General features: G+C 34.2%; 1 protein-coding gene across 1 annotated transcript; it reads right to left on the minus strand.

The window, feature by feature from the left end:
• Positions 1–276: 276 nt before the first annotated feature.
• On the minus strand, positions 277–12,782 carry LOC108723641 (vacuolar protein sorting-associated protein 13A-like). The gene is given in 23 exon segments (XM_018449539.1): positions 277–468; positions 875–1,017; positions 1,613–1,697; positions 1,841–1,999; positions 2,974–3,141; positions 3,202–3,363; positions 3,649–3,828; positions 3,957–4,136; positions 4,320–4,439; positions 4,518–4,655; positions 5,056–5,252; positions 5,343–5,489; positions 5,552–5,654; positions 6,127–6,966; positions 7,337–7,729; positions 8,113–8,439; positions 8,764–9,469; positions 10,009–10,184; positions 10,187–10,504; positions 10,829–11,194; positions 11,344–11,812; positions 12,155–12,678; positions 12,765–12,782. Coding segments are annotated over 23 exon segments (6,111 nt in total).
• Positions 12,783–12,867: the final 85 nt, after the last annotated feature.

Consider the following 12,867-nt stretch of genomic DNA (forward strand, 5'->3'; position numbering starts at 1 on the left):
AGCCAATTAAAAATGCTATGCCATATTTTACCATCTAATTTGCTGCAGCAGCCAATCTTTTTTTCAGTGTAGTCTTAGAAAAAAATTTTTTGTTCTCAACAGCTTATTCTCATGAATATGTGAGCAATAATATTTTTTTAGCTCATTTGTTAAAAAAAAGAGAGTTTGAAGTATTTCTATTAAAGGTATATCCAATATACATATAATAAAAAAATATATATATAAATGTTATATGATAAAAGAAATATATAAATAAATGTTTTTAATAAGAAAATATTAGAAATAGATGAATTCATTATCAATTGTTCGTGCCTGATTGTCAAACTCCTGAAGTAATTTTATTAAACTATCATATAATAGAGTTTTACCATCGATGGCCCATAAAAAATCTAAATGGGTGAATAATTTATCTGGATTTTCCTCCAGCAGGATAACGTTTGGCAGCTGCTTGTATATCTCGAGAACATTCTAAGAACAAAAATATGGAAAACGATAAAATTTATATTTGTAATATAATTAGTATCATGGCTATAACGAACAATATTAAATTAGTGTAATAACTAATAATAATTTAAGAAATATATAAACAATTACTTTTTAAATACTGTTTTCATATATCTAATATAAATAATGATGCTTAAAGAATGAGAGAAGAGTAAAAGAAGTAGAAGAGAGGAAGAGGAAAAAAGGAAAAAGAAAATGGAAGTAAAAAAGGGAGATATTCTGTTGTTTTCTGTAATCGATTTCAAACATACTCAATTTTTACAAAATGGCAAACGTATGAATTTAAAATGTATAATTTTTCCTAAAAAATTGTTCCTCTTGGTTGAGTCCATAAAAATATATCTTACATAAAAATTAAAAGTGACCTTACCGATTTTGGAGCAAGCAAATCGTTAACGGCATAATATAAAGCCAAGGACGTAGTAATTTTTTTTAAATCATACATTATGGGTGTCATTTGTCTATATTTTTTGTAATTGCCGAAATATCCGTTGTCGAAGGCTTGAAATTTCTCTGCAACAATTAATATTAATTATTCACATAAATATGAAATTGAAAAGTATCTCAAATTTTTTTAGATAAACATAAAATATCACGTGATCGTGAACAATATGCTTAAAAGAACTACTATTTAAACTTTTATTTACATTATTAATAAAGGTAATATATATATATATATATACAAAAATAAAAACTCTTATAACATTTTAATTACATTTTAACGCAATTAAATTAATTTCTCTCTTTATAATTAACATAATTTATATTCCCAGATAGCCAAGTCCGTAGAAAGCAGATTTTTTTAAATGTCTGCTACACATTATACCAACAAAATAGCAACAGAATTGTTACAGAATTAAATACATAATACTGTTAATAGACTGCTAGAAAAAAACATAACAGAATCAGATAATGTAGGCAGGATCTGCTCACTTTTTGCTAACAATTTGCCTTCACATTATGTCGATAGGTGATATTAACAGAACACAAGCCTAATGCGGACAGACTGCCATCATTTTATGCTCGAATCTGCTGACAGTCTGCTAGAAGACTGCAGACATTTTGCTATCTGGGTTATTATATGTTTGAAGGAAAGTGGAATACTTACTAGTAATGATATTTTGATAAAAGTGTTGTATTGTTTGCACGGAAACGCCAGCCGGATAATACGATAAGATTTCCGGTAATGTCGTCTGTAATGAATGACTTAATTAAAAACAATTTTGATTTGTTGTATATTAGAGTATAAACACTTCATTTTATAATTTTTATTGTAAGCTGTAAAAGCAGTGTTACAACTAGCAAAATCGTGCTAAGTTGAAGATTTATAATATACAGTGTTAAGTTGCGCTGGATTGGATCCGGAGACTAAAAACATTATTGCAACGCAGATGGCCTGAGTAATTGCTTTATCTGTACACAGTGTTCTTCCAATCTTAACACTCGTTGATGATAAGGAAGCTATCTCATATATTTCATTAGATTCAAGAAATTCCTAGTAAGCAGAAATAAATATAAGAAAATGTAAACATTTTATAAAACGTAGAATTGTAATTGAAACTACACGAGAGATATATGTAATACAGCTGGTTGAAGTTTGGAATATTTCTGGAGCGATTTAAAAAAAAAATGATTTATCTCGTTTCTAGTTTTGCAGAGAGTAACTTTTAAATATCGTGTCAAACTTCAACCAGCTATTTGTATAGCTAATATGATCACTTTATTGAACATTTGAAACTCTTTTTAATATAATACCGAATTATCTACAATATTTACAAAAACATTTCATAAAAGAATACTAAACGTTTACTAAAAAAACTTTTGAGGTAAAAAAAACTTGTAATATAATATATTATAATATGATATATAACACAGCCACACAAAAAAAAATTTTTTTTCTGATCTTGGAGTCTGACCATGTTTACTGTATGTTTTTTGGATCGCTGAATCCGAATCCGAGGTCTATTTAACCCCATCACATCAGGATTTTGCCATAATGTAAGTCAACTCCAATAATCACGTATGTCAGACTTTTATCTTGATAAGTACGTTATTTTAATTTATAACCGCATAACTCTGGTCATTGCACCTTTCTTTGCAACAATTTTTCTTTTGTCTCAAGCACCTGAAACATACTGTTGTGTCCTAAAAACACCTTCACCCGAAAAGTGTCTATTTTTACGTTTACTCATGTAATGTGAGTCATTCCGGTGAATTCCGGAATAACTTACATAATAACTCCGGAATAATGGAACATTCCGGTGAATTCTTAGAAAATTGTTTATTATATTGTATTATATAATGTATTATATATATTATATATATATAATGTATTATATATTATACTTTTAAATAATATATATATTAAAAAATTCTTTTTCTATCTCATTTTTTATTATTTTATTTTCAAAGTTACATTAAACGACTTTATGCAAGAAAATAATATTGCTTACATAAAACAATGCGAACGTACCCGCTGACGCTGAAAAACAGCCAATAAATGTTGGTCGGGGTATACACGGCGTCCAGAGGTAAATTAAGTTTCCCATCCGGTGCTACTGTGCCCACGCATTCTACCTCATTTCCACGCTTCGTCATATAATAAACAGATATCGGTTGCGCGAAGTGATTGTGGACCTATAACACGCAAGAAGCTAATTATTACTGATAAAATATAATTCGTTCTCCTCTGTTTACCTGAAGAATGCTTCTAAGAGTGACGATCGTGCTACCCTCTTCCACAATAATATCCGACACAATACCCCATTCCTCAGAACCTTCCTTTCGGTGTTTTAAAGAGAAGAATCTCTTATCCGCTCTCAACACAGGTATCGCCAATTTGCTTTGAATGCCTTTAAACTATTAAATCATCGTATTATGTTAATTATATTAATAATGATAAAATAGTCAAACATTTAATTTTATTAATTTAAAACTCAACAAGCCATATCATATATGACATATTAAAAATAGATTGTTGATCTGTTTAGATTCAATGTTTTCTTATTTATAATCTGAAAGTTATTATTTTCAGCCGCTTGTTGTCGTCTATTTTCGACGTTTTCATTAAAAGATCGACTCCAGATTCGTCAAAGAATCGTAAATCTTTAGAATTCTACATTCTATGACTATATAATAACTTACAGATATGGAGAATTTACTATCTTCTCTGTCCTTCACGGTCTCTACTTTCAACTGCTCAATCAGACGCATGTCAGCCAGCTTGGACGTCTTTGATGCGAGTTGTATCGACGCACCAGTTTCGAGGATTACTTCCATATACGAGTCATTATGGTCTCTTATTCTCGATCCATCATCAAAAATCTGTAAAGGCATCTTTTATATTCGTTTTTCAAATTAATAAAATTGTCATTTTATCAACAAATGTTAAATCATGAAATTATATTGAGTAGATAAGTGAATAGAAATGTAAGAGTCTTCATTATAATGACCTTGAAGAAACTGTGCTCCAGATCGAGTATTATCGCCAGGCCGGTCTCATTTTTCAGCACATACGGCGCCACTTTCCTACTGGGCTCTTTCCCGCTGGCCTCCATAGCCGAGGAAAATGATTGGCCCAATTGTTTCAGAACGTCTAAACATGTCTTTGTGACAGTTATCTCCAGATTATCCTGTCCCAAACAAAAGAAAAATCTTACATTTGGCATATAACTTCGGAGTAATATCGTGCTAGTTGCGATAAATTTCGTTTAAATTCACAGAAAATTTCTTATCATTTAAGATCAAACACAAATAATATCTACAATCTACATCTATCAATATTTGATATTTATATCCCGATAAATTTTGCTTACAAAAGACGTAATGTCGATGGACATCTTGGTAGATTGGTGTAATTCTTCGATTTCGCTCTCCGAAGCAGGACTGACCGCGCTGGCGCCTCTGGAGTCTAGCATTATGTCATTAAATTGAACCTAACAAATGAATCGATGTCAATTAACTAAATATTTATTAGAGATAAAAGGAAGGATGCTAGAGTTACCCAGAATTACCTTCGTTTTCAATTCCCACGGCGTTGAGACGCGTTTACCATTAATGGAGCTTTCTGTTGGCTCGATCAATGGTTCCCACAACGCGAGACGACTGTTATAATACGACATGATCACCGACATAGTGCAGTCCATGCTCATCTGCGAGCACAAGTCACGTAAATCATAATACTCATAAGAGGAGAATAATAATAATAATAATAATAACACAAAGAAACAAGATTTCTCAGCACTTGAATCGTGATTCTTATGTGCTTTTAATTGTTAGAAAAGAATACAAGGTTAAAAAAGTTCTATCATTCACAAATTCTGAGAAAAATAACGAATGGAGAAAAGACATCAAAAACAACGTTAAGACATAAGACAATAAGACAAGCGGAGATTCTAAAAATTGAAGGGTGATGGAATTTTAAAAAAAATATTCTTTTCCACTATAAAAAGTCTTATAAAAAACACTCATTGCTTGAGAAATAAAAAATAATTGATCAAAATTTGTTCTTCAATATAAATAATAAAAAAAAGATTTTCATAAATAGCTTACAGATTTTGTACTCCAATCGTTGATGTTGCTTTGAAAACCCACGTGAAGCAGTAACATTGGCAGAGTTTTGTTGCCGACACCCGCCTCCAGAGTGAACAAGATCGTCGGCGCCGAGACGATGGCCAATTCGGGCTTATAAGGTGCTGCAACCTCATCGTCTGGATACGTAAACTCTTCGAGTGCTTCCATCGCAACTTCTAAAATAAATTGATCCGATGATTTAACAAATAAAAGATAATATTTTTTTGTACAACGAATAATTATCAAATTATCATTATCAATTTAACCTGTTTTTAAAAACCAATAATTATTCTCTTCGAAAGGTGTGACGATCCACAATCCTTTATAATTAGGCTCGGGTTTAACGACTTCCTTGTCCTCTTCCTCCTTCCTTGTCACCGTATGAATGACTTTACTCAATATTTCAATCACACCTGAAAATTGTTACATTTTATTTTATTAGGTATTAACTATCAACATGTAATTCGTGAATTACCTGGCGAAACAGACATGTGTATATCCGTGCATCGGACTTCTAAATGGAGCCCTTTTCCCTCTGGTGTAGAACCGGCTACGCCAATGCTGCATGGCCTTAAGACCTATGATAATAATTAACAATAACAACAATTAACATATAATAGATATTAGGATGGATTACTTTAGGATGGCTTTGACTTAACAATAATAATTTAAAGAGAATATATTTATAAATATTAAAACTATAAGATTATATAATACTGTAAATTTATTTGATAATAATGATTTAATTATCTAAATTGATACATTTCAATTAATCATTGAAGTATATCAAGTGTCTCTGTAAAAAGTGATTGGAACTGAAAATTTATACTTCCTGAATAAAAATAAATATTGTATACATATGAAAAAGTTTAATTTTAACAATACAATCTTATAGCTTAAATAAAAATTTTTTTATCTTATCTGAATTATTTTCTACAAACATGTTTACTTCTTGTTGAAATAATATTTGATCTACATTCTAAATTACCATTAAATTATTTTTTATATATAAATATGTATTATATAGAATACTATGTGTATGTGTTATACCTGATAGATCCAATCAGCCCTCTTCGTAGGATTATATATCCCTGCCAGTAGCGAAAGATCTTTAATGGAACCCGAGATCACCTGATGCTCTCCCATGATACGCACTTTCAGCAACAATTCTGTATTCAGTACTATGCAATTCGAATTGATGTCATCCATGTCTTCGAGCAAGATAATATCTGGCTTTTCTACGTGCAGATTCATAGTTAACATTTTGGGTGTCGAGGCAGCCAACTGTTGCTGCGCCGGTTTTTTCTTTGGTGCCACCAATTCATTTTTCGAAGAGGAAGTAGTAATCGTCTTGTTCGGCCCATCCACATCGAAGAAGTCCTTGATCTTCATGAGATAATCGAGGGAGACGATGATGCTGAAAGAGAACACTCGCACATCGGCAAACGTGTCGTTCGGGCTTTGACGCACTGTCACATCCAACATACTCCTAACATTGTACTTTGCGTGTTCTTTATCGAGATGATCCTCACTCGGCCCTGGTACGCTGCTGGTCCTTTCCATGATTCGCACCAACGAGCCCTCTCGACTCTGCCGCATGTCATCTAGCGTGCAATTCATTAGCAGAATCGACGTGGCCAGCAGACCATTTGCGAACACACGGCCCTTCACGGCAAAATGTGTGAGACTGAAGCGGGCTAATCCATGCTCGGGTAGGTGCATTGGTGACGCCTGCGACTGCAATAACTTAGAGCCACCGGTGAAGAGATTGATCACCAGACTATCCATAATGAATTCAAACTTCACGGATGTGTGAGCATGTTGTTCCTGTGTTTCAGTCGACGGTATTTCTCGCGATGTGTCGATCTCATACTTGTACCCCGGTTGAATCTTAATACAGCAAATATATGCATTTAGTCAATAATACAATGCAACAAATTTTCAACAACTTTTCTGTTTCTCAACAAGTAAGGAGTGTTTCTCGTAAAATTTTTTACACTAAAGGATAAGACTTTTGAAAAAATTCCACACCCTTCAATTTTTAGAAACATTACTTCAAATTCTTTATATAATGCAAATTTGTAACATAACTATAAGAAATTTAAATATTTTTGTAATATACAAAAAAATAATAAATGATATAAAACCTTTTATTAAAAATAATACATGAGAATCACCATTCAGGTATTTAGAAATAGAAACTTTGTCACACAGTGTAATTATATAATAATTGTTATATATTATCATAACAATCATTCACCTCAAGGCCTCCGCTGTATTCGGACTTCACGGCGGATGGCACGGCTTGCACGGGTTTCGAATCCTCGAAAGTCTCCCCCAGATTCTGCTCTAGCACTTTCAGAACCATAGCGTAGTCCTCTTTACTCAACAGCAGATTGATCTTGTTCAATCTGCCAGACATATCGATGTCCGGAATAGAAGTAAACCAGGCGGTAGAAAGATTACGTTTCATGAGCAGCATAAACGTTACTGGTTCCAGCAACAGCACTTCGTTCTCGCTGGTGAATTGTTTTATGTTCAGTCGAACTCGAGACAGTTTCAAGTTCTGCAGCTCGATTTTCATTTCATCGACCACGGGACGCTCATCGGTTTCTTCATTCATCACATCTAGCTTTTTGAAGACGTTACATACCTGCTCGCATAGAATTTTATGGAGGGGTATTTATTATTTGTTTTATAAGTATGTTATATTTAAGTTAAAATTAATTTTGAATAATATTTAAATATTCAATTTATATTTTTTATTTCTCAAATATTTAAAAATGGTAATCTCTTACTCTAAAACGTGAAACATTAGCTTGTTAAAAAATTAGCTTGTTATATTCACACAATAATTATAACATACGTCTCGTAAAAATAACATAAATCAGTCTATTGTAATAATTTATCGAAAATGATTACATATAAAATTAATATGATAGATTTGTAAATGTGTGTACATATCTCTAATTCTATGAAATTTCTAAATTTTTTAATTGGAGCTAAACTAATCGGAATAAACTTATCATTCTGTACCATGAGATTGCCCATGTCTAGCATTAAGCTGTGCTCGTTCTTGGAGCTCATCGGCACGTATATAACGGGCGCTTTAATTCTAACATTCAGCTCGATGCGTGAAGCACTTTGTTGGACATCCTTGATGTTTGTCTTCGCGGTTTCTGCTGCTGCCGCCGATGCGTCTTTGATAGCTTTCTACGCCGTTTGAAAGTTGTTCAGGAAATTCATAACGCTGGTGACGAATGCATTCAAGAAGACGATGCGATGGCAACCCATCGACACTTTGACAGACATATTTTTCTTGTCCTTTTCCCATTCCTCGATGTTATACATCACCGCTTGGATCTGATGTGAAAAAAAAGATGAAAATTGCTTTTAATCCTAATTTATGTTCGCTCCCAAATTTTCTAATTTCGCGGATCTAATGTACTTTAAATCAATGTATTTTTGTTTAATTGATCGATTTTTTCATTTTTCATTTCAAAATCCGAGGAATAAAATTATATAATTTAAAATTACGTAAGATTGTGAAAAGCATTTGTTACAATTTTTCACAAAGTAGTTAAAAAAAAATGTCTAAGACATACTCTATAAGTCCACTAGAGTCACGAATGCCGATTAGGATTAAAGAAATAACTGTAGATGTAAAATAAATATAAAAGCACCTACCTGCAAAGACTCAGTACCCTCCACAGTTACGATATCCTTGTACATAGAAACAGGATTCAGATCTTTAATGCTGATGGAGGTCAAATCAGCGTTTACTTGCAAATACGAAGACTTGCTGAGAAAACTGGCGCTGATACCTTCAATATAGAACGCGGTAATGTCCCGGGTAGCGCTGGAAATCTTCAGATTGATCGAGCCAATCTTGGCGTTTACTTTTAGATCGATGCACTCAACAGTTCGTTTTTTACGTCGTCCGGTGGGTCTCAATCTTTGTTTTTGTAACTGTTCTTTGAGAAAACCAGAAGTTTCCTCCTGAATAGAGGTCAAACGGATTGATCGAGAATGTTCGGCTTCCTTCTTCTGAACATCTTCGAGCGAGTCTATTCGATCCTGAATGTACGTACTAAATCGTAGCAGCTCGATAAGCGCTTCTTGGTGTAACAATGTGTCCAGCGAAGTGAATTCCATTCGAAGCAGTTTCACGACAGAACCGTGGCGCGTAGTAAACTCTGGCGAGCGCTTGTTTACATTTACATATCGCACGATGATCAAATACTCGTCTCCCCCGGCCGACATTGGAGTGTTTACCATAAAGATCTCCTGACCCTCGTACAGCTGTCGCATTTGCACGCCACCCAATCTCAATTGCACCTCTTGATCGTACGTACGTTGTAACATTTCTGCCTCCAGCTGCAGCACCTGGAATCTGAAAGGAACGAGTAAATTTAGAAATCTGTTGAAGTCCTTCGCAAAAATTTTTCTCAGAATTTTTATACAAATTAGAACACTTTTTAGAAATATTAAGAAAGTCATCTACTAGAAAGTCAGCATATATTTCTTCTTAAAATTTTTCATATATTTGAAAATTCTGACATATTCTAAGATTTAAAAAATTTTTCGTTCTATGGTTTCTGAAATATATCTTAAACTTTTTCAGATTTTACGAGATCTCATCAGAAATTATAGAATAAGAAATTTTAGAAATATTAGAATTTTTTAAAATTCACTTATATGAAAAATTTCTTAGAAGATATAAATTTATTCTGAAAAGTATTTGAATTTATTACATAAAAAAGTGTGAGAAATTTTCTCAGAAAAGTTATAAAATTATTCAGAAATTCTGAAATTTATATAAAAATTATGAAAAATTATATAAGCAATTCTTAGAAAAATTTTCATCAGATGTTAATAAAAAATTTCATTATAAGGTAATTAAAATAAAAACACGAAACATGTGTTTCAAACCTAATAAATTCCAAGGGTACTGTGACATCGTCTCGTATGGAAACCGACAGCGTGAACTCTTTCATCTCGAATTTCATCTCCAAGTCAGTGGTCTGCTTCATTGGCGCGGTAGCTGATGTTTGGTGATGCTTTCTTTTATCAGCAATATTGGATATCGTGGAGCCAAGTTCTTTCAACGATAACCGAGAGATGACTTCAGCGACAACTGAGAGATGGACTTTGAGAGAGAGGTACGCTGCAACTCCCCGGGCTTTTCCTCCTGAGGTAGAGAAATGCTCTGCGCGATTGAGAGCGCCTGAAGGAGTCGAACATCTGTTATGTTCACTGTAACTGAAGGTAGGTGACCGAGGAGCCGTAATTTTGGCAACAAAGGATCATCCGTCACTAGGCACTTGTGGAACTGAATTTCCAATGTAGTTGGATGGAGTAATGTCAGAGAACTCTCGGCATTTGCCAAGGCTGATCGCCATTCTTCATTCGGTAGCGAGACCAACACCTAATGCAATAAATTTTAAGAATATAACTATTTATTACAAATAAAATATTATATATAAAATAATATAATTTTGTAGGAATTATTTTTTTCACAGAAGTTTTATTTATTAATTATTGATTTATTCTTATCATCCTGAATGTCACTTATTGTTTATCACATTTATTATATATAATACATAGATCTAACACAAATTTATTTCTCTGTATAATATTTATTAATTTTTTATGTAATATTTGACTTCCATGTTTCATCTTTCCACATATTATTCATTAATTTACAACATATCGTATAACTACTGAAATTGTAAATTAGAACTATTATTACCTGAAAGTTAACTATCTTCAAAACGAATTTGTCATAGCTGTGCTCTCTTAGATGCAACATTACTTCCGCCTCGCTCTTGCCCATGCTAACCAACTGTTTAACGCTAACGCCAGCCAAGTCACTCTTGCCCTTCTCCAAAGAATGCATCTTTAAACTACCTAGGTTCACAACGATTAATGCCTTCGAGTCTTCATAGAGACCACCGTGCGGTATTATAAGTTGCGATGCCTGCATATCCACTTGTATGTCCAATATCGAATGTTTTTCTATAGCATACTCCAATCCGAGTGCCGACATTTCCTTTAGGCCTTCCAATTGTTCTGCCGCGGCTATTTGCAGCTGACTCAGCATCGAAGAGTCTTGCACCTGGAAAATATTCATTTATGTTAAACGAATAGTTCACAAAAAAAATAAGAAAAAATTATAAGATAAATTCACGAAAAATTTTAGTTGGTTCAAGAAGTTTTTTTATTTTCTACGAATCCATACATTGTGCATTCGATTAAAAAGAATACCTTAAACATATCGACTAGCTCATTAATGGTTTGCGCGTCATAGATGATGTCGACGGATCGGGACTTGACGACTACACGGTCACCGCACAGCCTGTCGAGCGGATTCTTCTCATAGGAGACCGACAGCAGGGCGCAATCAGAGCTACCATGTTCTGGGATGAAGAGCGAGGGCACCCGACCTTTTTGTGTTGCGCCAAGCAATTTCATGTCGCTAATAGAGGCAGTGACAAAGATCGCGTTCGCGGATGGTCGCGACTTGAAGCCTGCTCGTACGCCATGTAGCTGTAGGTCCAAGACACACGGGTACTCCTTGTCTGTGTCCAGCAAAGAAATTTGCAGCTCATGCAAAAGGAAACGTGTGTCGATCATCTCGTATGTTTCTGGATAATGCTCGGGCACGGAATTCTCTTGATAATCAATCGCCCGATAGAGTTTCTCCTTCTCCTGTGGCGTCATCGCCTCCTCGAACCTAAACATCATTATTATTAATATGCTAGTTACGTTACGTTCGTTAAAGATAATAATAATAAGCTAAGACAAGAATAGGCCAATAAACGATTACAAAACATTATTTATTGACACACACATATAATTATAATTATTTAAAGAAATTGATACCTATCTTGTCTATTATCTTATTTTATTATTGTTAATACGAACCAGATAAAATTAATTTGAATTTAATATACGTCGATCTCACAATTCGTTAAAGACAAATTTTATAGGATAGTTGAAGTATATAAAAACCTCTCTGTAAAACTATGCAAAAATTTTCTGAAAGCTTGATTTATTAAAATGTTTAGCAATAAACCTGCGCATGATGGCCGCAGCCGAGTTGAGTTCCTTCGTCTCCTCGACCTGCGAACTGGTCCACAGGAAACCGAACCAACCTCGCTTCGCCTTCAGAGTCTTTTCCCGTTCTGCCAGTCTCTCAACTTCCATTTCGATCTGCTGTCGGATAATCACTAAGTTGAAGATGTCCAGTTTCCTTTCATAGTCTGTCAGGCGTTCCTCGATCTCTTTTGCTAGCTTCCTCGTTGTTAGTTTAGTCTGATAGGCCTCGGCATAGGCGCGGCAAGTATCGCGGTGAAGCTTCATGTGATCCCAGTTCCAGTTGCGATGACACCGTCGCACGGTTTTCTCGAGAACGCAGGTGTACGCAAAACGCCACCACTCCTTGTAGTGGCCACGATACGATGTCAAATTCGGTCGGTATTTTCGATACGGTGCGGCTTTTTGTGCCTGATCCAAACCCTCTCCCAACTGCACCAAGGTCTGATACTGACGCTTTGTTAAGCCAATCCGTAGTTTCTGCATCTCTAGATCCAGCCATACCTGCGAAAAGAGAAGTAAGATACAAAATGAATCTAGGTTGAAAGTCTCTCAACTGCAAGGACAAATAATTAAAGAGAGAGTGTAACAGTTCTAAAAATAGACATTTTTATCATTTTTTTTTAGAAAATTATCAGAAGACACGATGACGAGATAATGTTCTGTGTGCGTGCGTGCGTGCGTGCGTGCGTG

This window comes from Mycetomoellerius zeteki, unplaced genomic scaffold (genome assembly GCF_001594055.1).
Source record: "Mycetomoellerius zeteki isolate Tzet28-1 unplaced genomic scaffold, Tzet1.0 scaffold249, whole genome shotgun sequence".
Lineage (NCBI taxonomy): Eukaryota > Metazoa > Arthropoda > Insecta > Hymenoptera > Formicidae > Mycetomoellerius > Mycetomoellerius zeteki.